The sequence below is a fragment of the Procambarus clarkii genome, chromosome 89 (assembly GCF_040958095.1).
Source record: "Procambarus clarkii isolate CNS0578487 chromosome 89, FALCON_Pclarkii_2.0, whole genome shotgun sequence".
NCBI classification, from domain to species: domain Eukaryota; kingdom Metazoa; phylum Arthropoda; class Malacostraca; order Decapoda; family Cambaridae; genus Procambarus; species Procambarus clarkii.
This window is the reverse complement of record NC_091238.1, coordinates 2847295-2862768: the sequence shown is the minus strand read 5'-3', so window position 1 is coordinate 2862768 and position 15474 is coordinate 2847295. Positions and strand designations below refer to the sequence as shown.

The 15474-nt window shown below is 48.5% G+C and overlaps 1 protein-coding gene across 1 annotated transcript; it reads left to right on the top strand.

Annotated features, from left to right (window-relative positions):
- Nucleotides 1-1962: 1962 nt before the first annotated feature.
- LOC123773416 (hemocyanin subunit-like) lies at nt 1963-5240 on the top strand. Its single transcript, XM_045767169.2, has 3 exons — nt 1963-2017; nt 3032-4558; nt 4787-5240. Exons 1-3 carry the CDS (start codon nt 1963-1965, stop codon nt 5203-5205), a joined length of 2001 nt encoding a protein of 666 aa, XP_045623125.1. The 3' UTR covers nt 5206-5240.
- Nucleotides 5241-15474: the final 10234 nt, after the last annotated feature.

Genomic DNA, 15474 nt, shown 5'->3' with positions numbered 1-15474 from the left:
TCCAACAAGGAAAAAATTATGCAAAAAATGCAGAAAGTTTTCTTGTTTCAATACATTATCAAGGAACACAGGCAGAGAAAACAAATGTTTGGGACTATATATACCCCACTACACTTGAGTATACCCCACTACACTTGAGTGTACCCCCACTACACCTGAGTATACCCCACTACACCTGAGTATACCCCACTACACCTGAGTATACCCCACTACACCTGAGTATACCCCACTACACTTGAGTATACCACACTACACTTGAGTGTACCACACTACACTTGAGTGTACCCCCACTACACCTGAGTATACCCCACTACACCTGAGTATACCCCACTACACCTGAGTATGCCCCACTACACCTGAGTATACCCCACTACACTTGAGTATACCACACTACACTTGAGTGTACCCCCACTACACCTGAGTATACCCCACTACACCTGAGTATACCCCACTACATCTGAGTATACCCCACTACACCTGAGTATGCCCCACTATACTTGACTAAATTAGAATTATAAACAAATACGGAAGAACGGAAGTTACATGATTTAATGGAGACCTTTAATCCAAAATTTTAGGAATGTACTGCACATACAATTATCACTGATACAATATTATATCTATTACAAATCTTACCAATTATAAAGCTATGTAATTTATTTAATCCTGGACTTACATTAATAGTATCTAGTTTACTACTTTTTATAATTGAAGATTCAATAATATTTCTTTCACTAATTTATTTACACTCAAGAATTGTGGATGAATCAGTCCAGTCAATTGAATGATTACCATCTCTTAGGTGAACAAACACTGCATTGGATTCTTGACCTGTTCCTTTACTATAATTGTATTATTTTATTCTCTGGTCAAGATGTTTACCTGTTTGGTCAACAAAGTTCAATGGTTTAGAGATCTTTAGCTTCTTGAGTGAAGGGGTCATATAATGTCAAACTTTGTCTTCTCGGCACACACAGAAATAAATCACAATTGCGAGATGCATCAAATGAACACTCAGTGTCGTATCTCAGTCGATTAAGGCAGCGTCTGGGATGCTCTCGGACGCAGGTTCGAATCCTCGTCACGGCCCTTATGGATTTGTTCATTTATCTTCTCGGTCTGTATTCTTTGACAATGTGTTGAATCACTAAAGCATTCGGAATTTTCATTCATTTTTTTTCCTACGTGGATTCTTATGCATAACCAAATCCTGTGTTTCTTTGTGATTATTCTTACATAAGTATGGATAATAACATATCATTCACCTGGACACTCGGAGACTCAAACTGCCGATCACATAGACAGTAGCCAGCCGCTCGATTCTGTTTCCTGGACTGTCTTCCATCTGAGCTCTTTCTTCCACTGCACTAACCACTTAGGCTGGACGGTAGAGCGACGAACTCGCTTCATGCAGGTTGGGCAATTCCCGACCGTCCAAGTGGTTGGACTCCACTCCTTCCCTTCCGTCCCATCCCATATTCCTATCCTAATCCCTTTCCAATGCTTTAGAGTCCTAATTATTTGACGCTTTCTCCTGATAGTTCCTTTACCTTCCTATCATCTAATGCCCTGTTCACCTAGCAGTAAATAGGTACCAAGTAGCTAGTCAACTTGTAGCTGGGTTGCATCCTGGGCAGGCTACACTCTAACTCTCATGTAACCCCCCATTAATATAGTCTACTCTCCTTTCCATGACCCCGTGTCTTATCGCTATTGTTTTAAAATCGAACATAGACCTATTTCAAGGGGGGTACACTATCTGACGGATAACCTTACGCACTTATTGAAAGACGTGTAAGCTGCAAATGTCAGATGAGGAATGAGACTGTCACATTATCTCCGACGTACAGATTGTGGAAAATTGGCACATGTGCAGATTCGTGGTTATCAGGTGTGAGTTGGAGCCTCTGGAAGCTGGTATATAAAGCCAGGCAGGACGGGAGAACACTCACCATCGACACCATGAAGGTCCTGGTGCTGTGTGCTCTCCTGGCGGCCACCGCTGCTGCTGCTAAAGGTCAGTACGTGACTCGGGAACAGAATAACTGAGAGGTTACCTTGAGATACCTTGAGATGATTTCGGGGTTTAGCGTCCCCGCGGCTCGGTCCTCGACCAGGCGCATAATAGACTGAATAAAGTTGTGATTTGGTCAATTTGTAATTATACTAATAGCCAGGAAAGCAGTGTAAAAACTACCGTTATCAAAGATATTGATTGATCTAATTAATCAAATTGTCTGACCTATATTTCACACACGGGTTTTTCGGACCTTATTGGCAACAAAGGTGAGACCCACTTTTGAATATGCATCCCAGCACGAACCTTCACCTGAAAAAGATTATTAAATGTTTTGAAAAGGTCCAAAGATATGTAACGAGCTCGTTCCTGAGCTAAAGAGATTGAGCTAAGAATAAAGTCCGAGAGAACTGAACCTTACCACACTGAAGAAAAAGAGAAATAGGGAGGGGACAAGATAACAATATATGCGATTGTAAGGGATTTTGACAAAGAAGACTAAGCTGTTCAAAGCTAGGAACAGAAGACCGAAGGATAGTAAATGGAAACTAGAGAAACAAATGAGCTACACATATGTCAAAAATATCTTTTTCAGTGTCAGAACTGTCAATAAGTGGAACAGTTAGACGCAAAAGTCATTGAAGCCAATTCAACAAAAAAATTTAAATGTATATATGATAAAAGAGTGAGAACTGTCCTATTTACTACTAGGAGAACAGAGGCATCAGGGTGAAAGGAAATCAGTCCATTTGTATCTGTCTTGATTGAGAATCGAAGCGGGGTCGGTGATCTGCGAATCCCAAAGTTCCATTGTTTTCTTTCATTTGTATGAAAATGAACACGAAATACAACAACGAAATATAACTTTTTGCTTTTAAAATATTTACATATTTTCTTTAAAGTAACCATCATTTTTTTAGGAAAATCTGATAACAGAATATTGCACAAATGTTTATTTGACAAGTTCATAACTATATTTATTATTTTAATATTGTAAAAACTGTGTTTTCACAGGAGCATCTACCGCACAGAAACAGCATGATGTAAATTATCTGCTGTTTAAGGTCTATGAAGTTTTTCGTGACGCCAACCTAAAGCAGCTCGGGGAGACCTTCGACCCTGAGGCCGACCCATCTCACTATACAGACAATGGCGTCGCTGCCCACAAGCTGGTGAAGGAACTGAAGGACGGGAGACTTCTGCAGCAGAAACACTGGTTCTCCCTCTTCAATACTCGACAACGTGAAGAAGCCCTTATGCTCTACGATATCCTGGAACACAGCAAGGACTGGAACACATTCGTCGGCAATGCTGCTTATTTTAGAAACCACATTAATGAAGGAGAGTTTGTGTATGCTTTGTATGCAGCAGTGACCCACTCTCCACTCACTCAAGACGTTGTGCTTCCACCACTTTACGAGGTCACCCCACACTTGTTCACTAACAGTGAAATTATCCAACAAGCTTACCGTGCCAAGATGACCCAGACGCCAGGTAAATTCAAGTCAGAATTTACTGGAAGCAAAAGGAACCCAGAGCAACGAGTGGCTTACTTCGGTGAAGATATCGGCATGAACACCCACCACGTTATTTGGCATTTGGAGTTCCCATTCTGGTGGAACGATGCCAAAGAAGGTCACCATCTGGACCGCAAGGGCGAGAACTTCTTCTGGGTACATCACCAGCTCACCGTCCGCTTCGACGCCGAAAGGGTGTCCAACTACTTGAGTCCAGTGGAAGAACTTCACTGGGAGAAACCTATTAAGGAAGGTTTCGCTCCTCATGCAACTTACAAGTATGGTGGATACTTCCCCTCTCGTCCGGACAATATCCACTTCCAGGACGTCGAAGGTGTAGCTCATGTTCGCGACATGCTCATTCTTGAGAGTCGTGTTCGTGACGCCATTGCCCATGGCTTTGTCACTGCCAAGGATGGATCTCTCATTGACATCAACAACGCACGTGGCATTGACGTTCTAGGTGATATAATCGAGTCTTCTATGTACAGTCCTAACGCTGAGTACTACGGTGCCCTCCACAACACAGCTCACATTGTGCTTGGTCGCCAGGGAGACCCTCAAGGAAAGTACGACCTTCCTCCAGGCGTCCTGGAACACTTTGAAACTGCCACCCGCGACCCTGCGTTTTTTAGGTTGCACAAATATATGGATAATATATTCAGGGAACATAAGGATAGTCTCACGCCATACACTAAGGAGGAGTTAGAGTTTAGTGGTGTTGCTATTGACAATATTGCTATTGACGGACCCGTTGAAACGTATTTTGAAGATTATGAATACAGCTTGCTTACTGCTGTTGACGACACGGTCGAAATTGATGATGTAGACATATCAACAACTGTGTCACGTCTGAACCACAGGGACTTTTCCTTCAAAATTGACGTCACCAACAATCATGAAGAAGAAGTTCTGGCAACAGTGCGCATCTTCGCCTGGCCCCACCGTGACAACAATGGTATTGTCTTCCCATTCAACGAGGGACGTTGGAGAGCCATCGAGCTGGACAGGTTCTGGACCAAATGTAAGTTTCGTTTAACCTTTTCTTGCTTTGGCAGGTGAATATGTTGCCAGCGAGATTGAACGATATAGCGTTAAATATGTTCATTGACTTAAAATTGTGCTTCAAAAACAATTCTAAACTTTAATAATCTATTAATAGTAAGCCGATGCATTACTGTTATATGTATTATTTTTAATACATCATTTTTATCCAATAGATCTAATGCATATAACCCTTATGTCCGAACAGTGAGACCTGGAGTGAACCACATCGTGCGCAAGGCTAAGGACTCGTCAGTGACTGTCCCCGACGTGCCCAGTTTCCAGACCCTGATACAGAAGACTGACGAGGCGCTCGCCTCAGGCAGCGAGCTCGACCTTCATCAGTATGAGAGTGCCCTTGGACTGCCCAACAGGTTCCTGCTGCCCAAGGGTAATTCTAATGGTATGGAGTTCGACCTGGTGGTGGCTGTGACCGACGGCGAGGCTGACGCTGCTGTAGATGATCTACACACAAACACCAAATTCAACCACTATGGCTACCGAGGAGTGTATCCCGATCACCGACCACACGGCTACCCCCTGGACCGTCGTGTTGACGATGAACGCATCTTCCACGATATCCCCAACTTCAAAGAGACAATTATCAAGATCTTCAATCGTCACTAAACTTTAACAAATTTCAGTTTATACATACAATAATTAAATTTTGGAACATTATATGTTTTAGTTTCATTCACAAATACTTGACAATTAACATAATGAGATGAAAGTTGACTGATTGCAATCAGTATGATTTTATGATTTATTTTATGCACACACTCGGGATTGTTTATCATCGAGATAATATATATATATATATATATATTTAAATATATATATATATATATATATATATATATATATATATATATATATATATACATACATATATATATATATATATATATATATATATATATATATATATATATATATATATATATATATATATATATATATATATATATATATATATATATATATATATCAGAGCTCAGTGTCCCCACGTGTCGGCATGGCGACTGGCCAGTCGACAACTCGACTAACAACGCGCCGAGTAGACATATATCTAGTTATTTTTTTTCTCTGTAGTAATTACTGCAGGATTGTCTTTTGCTATACTGTGAGTGGGAGCACAGTAGCAGACATGGTCGTCTGTTGCTATACTGCGAGTGAGAGCACAGTAGCAGACACGTAATTGTTTGCTGGAAAACTGCTCGTGAGCCAATAAAGTTATCAGTGTTGCCAAGGAGATTTTATGATCTATCCATCATCTCATTTAGTGATGAGGCGAAGACAATCAGGGTACACCATTGAGTACCACTCAGTGCGCACTCACACACAATGTACTACTCTTAATGGTACCTTGTGTGGGAGTGTAATTCATGCGCGCCAGCGAGGGGGCGAGATTCCTTGCTACAAGCGTGGGGGGGGGGGGGGTGGATAAGCGAGATGGGAAACTGGTTTCAAATGCATGATGCTGGAACTTGCGAGTCTTGGAGAATGTGATCTCTTCTGCACCGAATTTGAATAATCACTTGTCCTCGAGAGACCTTCTTTGAAGTCTCTACAGGACCTGTGATCAACAAGGATTAAGTCTGGAGAAAACCTCACCATCTTACTTGTAACAGTGGAGGTGTAGATCAATATTTTATCATTGTGTGTAAGGGTCTGCCGGAGAATATGAATAACGACCAAGGAACAGAAGCAGATGAACAAATCCACAAGGGCCTTGATGAGGGTTCGAACTTACGTACGGGATGTTCCCAGACGTGCACTTAGTCATCCCTTGTGGACTTGTTCATTTGATATTTCAGGCTGTTGTGATTTCTGTGTGTAGAGAACTGAAGCAGGTTTCCACTGAATAAACGAACGCTCCGACTAGGTTGACTATCATCATAGTGAGCTGTTCAATTAGGCAGTTTGCATCTTCATTATTGGAGAGTGTAGGAAGCTAGGATGACAGGTGTGCAGTGAGTGTAGTGTTCTGTGATAGGCGTGTAGTGAGTGTAGGGTTCTGTGATGACAGGTGTGCAGTGAGTATAGGGTTCTGTGATGACAGGTGTGCAGTGAGTGTAGGGTTCTGTGATGACAGGTGTGCAGTGAGTGTGGGGTGCTGTGATGACAGGTGTGCAGTGAGTGTTGGGAGCTCGGATGACAGGTGTGTAGTGAGTGTAGGGTTCTGTGATGACAGGTGTGCAGTGAGTGTTGGGAGCTGTGATGACAGGTGTGTGAAGTGAGTGTGGGGTGCTGTGATGACAGGTGTGCAGTGAGTGTTGGGAGCTGTGATGACAGGTGCGTAGTGAGTATTGGGTTCTGTGATGACAGGTGTGTAGTGTGTGTAGAGTTCTGTGATGACAGGTGTGTAGTGAGTATAGGGTGCTAGGATGACAGGTGTGCAGTGAGTGTTGGGTGCTGGGATGACAGGTGTGCGGTGAGTGTTGGGTGCTAGGATGACAGGTGTGGAGAGTAACACTTTAGTCGGTCGGAACGTAAAATAGAGGCCAGGACATTACAGTATTGAGCACGATAAAGTGAAGTAGCGGCGAAAGTCGCGATTTTTGCCCGCCAGCTGCGAAAATCGCATGGTTTTTGGCCTGTAGCGGCGAAAATCGCGCGGTTTTTGGCCGCCAGCTGCAAAAATCGCATAGTTTCTGGTCGCTAGCGGCAAAAATCGCTCTATTTTTGGCCGGTAGCGGCGAAAATCGCCCGATTTTTGGCCGCTAGCGGCAAAAATCGCTCGGTTTTTGACCGCTAGCGGCGAAAATCGCGCTATTTTTGGCCGGTAGCAGCGAAAATCGCGATTTTTGCCCGCCAGCTGCGAAAATCGCATGGTTTTTGGCCGGTAGCGGCGAAAATCGCGCGTTTTTTGGCCGGTAGCGGCGAAATTCGCGCTAATTTTGGCTTGTAGCGGCGAAAATCGCGATTTTTGCCGCCAGCTGCGAAAATCGCATGGTTTTTGGCCGGTAGCGGCGAAAATCGAGCGGTTTTTGGCCAGTAGCGGCGAAAATCGCGCTATTTTTGGCCGGTAGCGGCGAAAATCGCGATTTTTGCCCGCCAGCTGCGAAAATCGCATGGTTTTTGGCTGGTAGCGGCGAAAATCGCGCGGTTTTTGGCCGGTAGCGGCGAAAATCGCGCTATTTATGGCTGGTAGCGGCGAAAATCGCGATTTTTGCCCGCCAGCTGCGAAAATCGCATAGTTTTTGGCCGGAAGCGGCGAAAATCGAGCGGTTTTTGGCCAGTACCGGCGAAAATCGCGCTATTTTTGGCCGGTAGCGGCGAAAATCGCGATTTTTGCCCGCCAGCTGCGAAAATCGCATGGTTTTTGCGCAAAATAGCGCGGTTTTCGGCCGTTAGCGGCAAAAATCGCGCTATTTTTCGCCGCTAGCGGCGAAAATCGCGCGGTGTTTGGCCGGTAGCGGCGAAAATCGCGCTATTTTTGGCCGGTAGCGGGGAAAATCGCGATTTTTGCCCGCCAGCTGCGAAAATCGAATGGTTTTAGGCCGGTACCGGCGAAAATCAAGCGGTTTTTGGCCAGTAGCGGCGAAAATCGCGCTATTTTTGGCAGAGAGCGGCGAAAATCGCGATTTTTGCCCGCCAGCTGCGAAAATCGCATGGTTTTTGGCCGTTAGCGGCGAAAATCGCGCGGTTTTTGGCCGGTAGCGGCGAAAATCGCGCTATTTTTGGCCGGTAGCAGCGAAAATCGCGATTTTTGCCCGCCAGCTGCGAAAATCGCATGGTTTTTGCGCAAAATAGCGCGGTTTTCGGCCGTTAGCGGCAAAAATCGCACTATTTTTGGCCGGTAGCGGCAAAAATCGCACGGTTTTTGGCCGCTAGCGGCGAAAATCGCATGGTTTTTGCCCTGTAGCGGCGAAAATTGCGCGGTTTTCGGCCGGTAGCGGCGAAAATCGCGCTATTTTTGGCCGGTAGCGGGGAAAATCCCAATTTTTGCCCGTCAGCTACGAAAATCGCATGGTTTTTGGCTGATAGCGTCGAAAATCGCGCGGTTTTTGGCCGGTAGCGGCGAAAATCGCGCTATTTTTGGCTGGTAGCGGCGAAAATCGCGATTTTTTCCCGCCAGCTGCGAAAATCGCATGGTTTTTGGCCGGTAGCGGCGAAAATCGAGCGGTTTTTGGCCAGTAGCGGCGAAAATCGCGCTATTTTTGGCCGGTAGCGGCGAAAATTGCGATTTTTGCCCGCCAGCTGCAAAAATCGCATGGTTTTTGCGGAAAATAGCGCGGTTTTCGGCCGTTAGCGGCAAAAATAGCCCGATTTTTGGCCGCTAGCGGCAAAAATCGCACGGTTTTTGGCCGCTAGCGGCGAAAATCGCATGGTTTTTGCCCTGTAGCGGCAAAAATTGCGCGGTTTTCGGCCGGTAGCGGCGAAAATCGCGCTATTTTTGGCCGGTAGCGGCGAAAATCGCGATTTTTGCCCGCCAGCTGCGAAAATCGCATGGTTTTTGCGCAAAATAGCGCGCTTTTCGGCCGTAAGCGGCAAAAATAGCCCGATTTTTGGTCGCTAGCGGCGAAAATCGCGCGATTTTTGGCCGGTAGCGGCGAAAATCGCGCTATTTTTGGCCAGTAGCGGCGAAAATCGCGATTTTTGCCCGCCAGCTGCGAAAATCGCATGGTTTTTGGCCGGTAGCGGCGAAAATCGCGCGGTTTTTGGCCGGTAGCGGCGAAAATTGCACTATTTTTGGCCGGTAGCGGCGAAAGTCGCGATTTTTGCCCGCCAGCTGCGAAAATCGCATGGTTTTTGGCCTGTAGCGGCGAAAATCGCGCGGTTTTTGGCCGCTAGCTGCAAAAATCGCATAGTTTCTGGTCGCTAGGCGCGAAAATCGCGCTATTTTTGGCCGGTAATGGCAAAAATCGCGATTTTTGCCCGCCAGCAGCGAAAATCGCACGGTTTTTGGCCGCTAGCGGCGAAAATCGAGCTATTTTTGGCCGGTAGCGGCGAAAATCGCCCGATTTTTGGCCGCTAGCGGCAAAAATCGCACGGTTTTTGACCGCTAGCGGCGAAAATCGCGCTATTTTTGGCCGGTAGCAGCGAAAATCGCGATTTTTGCCCGCCAGCTGCGAAAATCGCATAGTTTTTGGCCGGAAGCGGCGAAAATCGAGCGGTTTTTGGCCAGTAGCGGCGAAAATCGCGCTATTTTTGGCCGGTGGCGGCGAAAATCGCGATTTTTGCCCGCCAGCTGCGAAAATCGCATGGTTTTTGGCCGGTAGCGGCGAAAATCGCGCGGTTTTTGGCCAGTAGCGGCGAAAATCGCGCTATTTTTGGCCGGTAGCGGCGAAAATCGCGATTTTTGCCCGCCAGCTGCGAAAATCGCATGGTTTTTGCGCAAAATAGCGCGGTTTTCGGCCGTTAGCGGCAAAAATCGCGCTATTTTTGGCCGCTAGCGGCGAAAATCGCGCGTTTTTTGGCCGGTAGCGGCGACAATCGCGCTATTTTTGGCCGGTAGCGGGGAAAATCGCGATTTTTGCCCGCGAGCTGCGAAAATCGCATGGTTTTTGGCCGGTACTGGCGAAAATCAAGCGGTTTTTGGCCAGTAGCGGTGAAAATCGCGCTATTTTTGGCAGGTAGCGGCGAAAATCGCGATTTTTGCCCGCCAGCTGCGAAAATCGCATGGTTTTTGGCCGTTAGCGGCGAAAATCGCGCGGTTTTTGGCCGGTAGCGGCAAAAATCGCGCTATTTTTGGCAGAGAGCGGCGAAAATCGCGATATTTGCCCGCCAGCTGCGAAAATCGCATGGTTTTTGGCCGGAAGCGGCGAAAATCGAGCGGTTTTTGGCCAGTACCGGCGAAAATCGCGCTATTTTTGGCCGGTAGCGGCGAAAATCGCGATTTTTGCCCGCCAGCTGCGAAAATCAAATGGTTTTTGGCCGGTACCGGCGAAAATCGCGCGGTGTTTGGCCGCTAGCGGCGAAAATCGCGCTATTTTTGGCCGGTAGCGGCGAAAATCGCGATTTTTGCACCGCCAGCGGCGAAAATCGCACGGTTTTTGGCCGCTAGCGGCGAAAATCGAGCTATTTTTGGCCGGTAGCGGCGAAAATCGCCCGATTTTTGGCCGCTAGCGGCAAAAATCGCACGGTTTTTGACCGCTAGCGGCGAAAATCGCGATATTTTTGGCCGGTAGCAGCGAAAATCGCGATTTTTGCACCGCCAGCGGCGAAAATCGCATGGTTTTTGCCCTGTAGCGGCGAAAATCGCGCGGTTTTTGGCCGGTAGCGGCGAAAATCGCGCTATTTTTGGCCGGTAGCGGAGAAAATCGCGATTTTTGCCCGCCAGCTGCAAAAATCGCATGGTTTTTGCGCAAAATAGCGCGGTTTTCGGCCGGAAGCGGCAAAAATAGCCCGATTTTTGGTCGCTAGCGGCGAAAATCGCGCTATTTTTGGCCGGTAGCGCGGAAAATCGCGATTTTTGCCCTCCAGCTGCGAAAATCGCATGGTTTTTGGCCGGTAGCGGCGAAAATCGCGCTATTTTTGGCCGTTAGCGGAAAAATCGCGATTTTTGCCCGCCAGCTGCGAAAATCAAATGGTTTTTGGCCGGTACCGGCGAAAATCAAGCGGTTTTTGGCCAGTAGCGGCGAAAATCGCGCTATTTTTGGCAGAGAGCGGCGAAAATCGCGATTTTTGCCCGCCAGCTGCGAAAATCGCATGGTTTTTGGCCGTTAGCGGCGAAAATCGCGCGGTTTTTGGCCAGTAGCGGCGAAAATCGCGCTATTTTTGGCCGCTAGCAGCGAAAATCGCGATTTTTGCCCGCCAGCTGCGAAAATCGCATGGTTTTTGCGCAAAATAGCGCGGTTTTTGGCCGTTAGCGGCAAAAATCGCGCTATTTTTGGCCGCTAGCGGCGAAAACCGCGCGGTTTTTGGCCGGTAGCGGCGAAAATCGCGCTATTTTTGGCCGGTAGCGGGGAAATTCGCAATTTTTGCCCGCCAGCTACGAAAATCGCATGGTTTTTAGCTGGTAGCGGCGAAAATCGCGCGGTTTTTGGCCGGTAGCGGCGAAAATCGCGCTATTTTTGGCAGGTAGCGGCGAAAATCGCGATTTTTTCCCGCCAGCTGCGAAAATCGCATGGTTTTTGGTCGGTAGCGGCGAAAATCGAGCGGTTTTTGGCCAGTAGCGGCGAAAATCGCGCTATTTTTGGCCGGTAGCGGCGAAAATTGCGATTTTTGCCCGCCAGCTGCAAAAATCGCATGGTTTTTGCCCTGTAGCGGCGAAAATCGCGCGGTTTTTGGCCGGTAGCAGCGAAAATCGCGCTATTTTTGGCCGGTAGCGGCGAAAATCGCGATTTTTGCCCGCCAGCTGCAAAAATCGCATGGTTTTTGCGCAAAATAGCGCGGTTTTCGGCCGTAAGCGGCAAAAATGGCCCGATTTTTGGCCGCTAGCGGCGAGAATCGTGCGATTTTTGGCCGGTAGCGGCAAAAATCGCGATTTTTGCACCGCCAACTGTGAAAATCGCGCGGTTTTTGGCCGGTAGCGGCGAAAATCGCGCTATTTTTGGCCGGTAGCGCGGAAAATCGCGACTTTTGCCCGCCAGCGGCGAAAATCGCATGGTTTTTGGCCGGTAGCGGCGAAAATCGAGCGGTTTTTGGCCGGTAGCGGCGAAAATCGCGCTATTTTTGGCCGGTAGCGGCGAAAACCGTGATTTTTGCCCGCCAGCTGCGAAAATCGCATGGTTTTTGCGCAAAATAGCGAGGTTCTCGGCCGTAAGCGGAAAAAATAGCCCGATTTTTGGCCGCTAGCGGCAAAAATCGCACGGTTTTTGGCCGCTAGCTGCAAAAATCGCATAATTTCTGGTCGCTAGGCGCGAAAATCGCGGTATTTTTGGCCGGTAATGGCAAAAATCGCGATTTTTGCCCGCCAGCGGCGAAAATCGCACGGTTTTTTGCCGCTAGCGGCGAAAATCGAGCTAATTTTGGCCGGTAGCGGCGAAAATCGCCCGATTTTTGGCCGCTAGCGGCAAAAATCGCACGGTTTTTGACCGCTAGCGGCGAAAATCGCGATATTTTTGGCCGGTAGCAGCGAAAATCGCGATTTTTGCCCGCCAGCTGCGAAAATCGCATAGTTTTTGGCCGGAAGCGGCGAAAATCGAGCGGTTTTTGGCCAGTAGCGGCGAAAATCGCGCTATTTTTGGCCAGTAGCGGCGAAAATCGCGATTTTTGCCCGCCAGCTGCGAAAATCGCATGGTTTTTGGCCGGTAGCGGCGAAAATCGCGCGGTTTTTGGCCGGTAGCGGCGAAAATTGCGCTATTTTTGGCCGGTAGAGGCGAAAGTCGCGATTTTTGCCCGCCAGCTGCGAAAATCGCATGGTTTTTGCGCAAAATAGCGCGGTTTTCGGCCGTTAGCGCTAAAAATCGCGCTATTTTTGGCCGCTAGCGGCGAAAATCGCGCGTTTTTTGGCCGGTAGCGGCGACAATCGCGCTATTTTTGGCCGGTAGCGGGGAAAATCGCGATTTTTGCCCGCGAGCTGCGAAAATCGCATGGTTTTTGGCCGGTACCGGCGAAAATCAAGCGGTTTTTGGCCAGTAGCGGCGAAAATCGCGCTATTTTTGGCAGGTAGCGGCGAAAATCGCGATTTTTGCCCGCCAGCTGCGAAAATCGCATGGTTTTTGGCCGGTACCGGCGAAAATCGCGCGGTTTTTGGCCGGTAGCGGCAAAAACCGCGCTATTTTTGACCGGTAGCAGCTCAAATCGCGATTTTTGCCCGCCAGCTGAGAAAATCGCATAGTTTTTGCGCAAAATAGCGCGGTTTTCGGCCGTTAGCGGCAAAAATCGCGCTATTTTTGGCCGCCAGCGGCGAAAATCGCGATTTTTGCCCGCCAGCTGCGAAAATCGCATGGTTTTTGGCCGGTAGCGGCGAAAATCGCGCGGTTTTTGGCCGGTAGCGGCGAAAATTGCGCTATTTTTGGCCGGTAGAGGCGAAAGTCGCGATTTTTGCCCGCCAGCTGCGAAAATCGCATGGTTTTTGCGCAAAATAGCGCGGTTTTCGGCCGTTAGCGCTAAAAATCGCGCTATTTTTGGCCGCTAGCGGCGAAAATCGCGCGTTTTTTGTCCGGAGGCGGCGACAATCGCGCTATTTTTGGCCGGTAGCGGGGAAAATCGCGATTTTTGCCCGCGAGCTGCGAAAATCGCATGGTTTTTGGCCGGTACCGGCGAAAATCAAGCGGTTTTTGGCCAGTAGCGGCGAAAATCGCGCTATTTTTGGCAGGTAGCGGCGAAAATCGCGATTTTTGCCCGCCAGCTGCGAAAATCGCATGGTTTTTGGCCGGTACCGGCGAAAATCGCGCGGTTTTTGGCCGGTAGCGGCAAAAACCGCGCTATTTTTGACCGGTAGCAGCTCAAATCGCGATTTTTGCCCGCCAGCTGAGAAAATCGCATAGTTTTTGCGCAAAATAGCGCGGTTTTCGGCCGTTAGCGGCAAAAATCGCGCTATTTTTGGCCGCCAGCGGCGAAAATCGCGCGGTTTTTGGCCGGTAGCGGCGAAAATCGCGCTATTTTTGGCCGGTAGCGGGGAAAATTGCAATTTTTGCCCGCCAGCTACGAAAATCGCATAGTTTTTGGCTGGTAGCGGAGAAAATCGCGCGGTTTTTGGCCGGTAGCGGCGAAAATCGCGCTATTTATGGCTGGTAGCGGTGAAAATCGCGATTTTTTCCCGCCAGCTGCGAAAATCGCATGGTTTTTGGCCGGTAGCGGCGAAAATCGAGCGGTTTTTGGCCAGTAGCGGCGAAAATCGCGCTATTTTTGGCCGGTAGCGGCGAAAATTGCGATTTTTGCCCGCCAGCTGCAAAAATCGCATGGTTTTTGCGCAAAATAGCGCGGTTTTCGGCCGTTAGCGGCAAAAATAGCCCGATTTTTGGCCGCTAGCGGCAAAAATCGCACGGTTTTTGACCGCTAGCGGCGAAAATCGCGATATTTTTGGCCGGTAGCAGCGAAAATCGCGATTTTTGCCCGAAAGCTGCGAAAATCGCATAGTTTTTGGCCGGAAGCGGCGAAAATCGAGCGGTTTTTGGCCAGTAGCGGCGAAAATCGCGCTATTTTTGGTCGGTGGCGGCGAAAATCGCGATTTTTGCCCGCCAGCTGCGAAAATCGCATGGTTTTTGGCCGGTAGCGGCGAAAATCGCGCGGTTTTTGGCCAGTAGCGGCGAAAATCGCGCTATTTTTGGCCGGTAGCGGCGAAAATCGCGATTTTTGCCCGCCAGCTGCGAAAATCGCATGGTTTTTGCGCAAAATAGCGCGGTTTTCGGCCGTTAGCGGCAAAAATCGCGCTATTTTTGGCCGCTAGCGGCGAAAATCGCGCGTTTTTTGGCCGGTAGCGGCGACAATCGCGCTATTTTTGGCCGGTAGCGGGGAAAATCGCGATTTTTGCCCGCGAGCTGCGAAAATCGCATGGTTTTTGGCCGGTACCGGCGAAAATCAAGCGGTTTTTGGCCAGTAGCGGCGAAAATCGCGCTATTTTTGGCAGGTAGCGGCGAAAATCGCGATTTTTGCCCGCCAGCTGCGAAAATCGCATGGTTTTTGGCCGTTAGCGGCGAAAATTGCGCGGTTTTTGGCCGGTAGCGGCAAAAATCGCGCTATTTTTGACCGGTAGCAGCTCAAATCGCGATTTTTGCCCGCCAGCTGCGAAAATCGCATGGTTTTTGCGCAAAATAGCGCGGCTTTCGGCCGTTAGCTGCAAAAATCGCGCTATTTTTGGCCGCTAGCGGCGAAAATCGCGCGGTTTTTGGCCGGTAGCGGCGAAATTCGCGCTATTTTTGGCCGGTAGCGGGGAAAATCGCGATTTTTACCCGCCAGCTGCGAAAATCAAATGGTTTTTGGCCGGTACCGGCGAAAATCAAGCGGTTTTTGGCCAGCAACGGCGAAAAACGCGCTATTTTTGGCAGTGAGCGGCGAAAATCG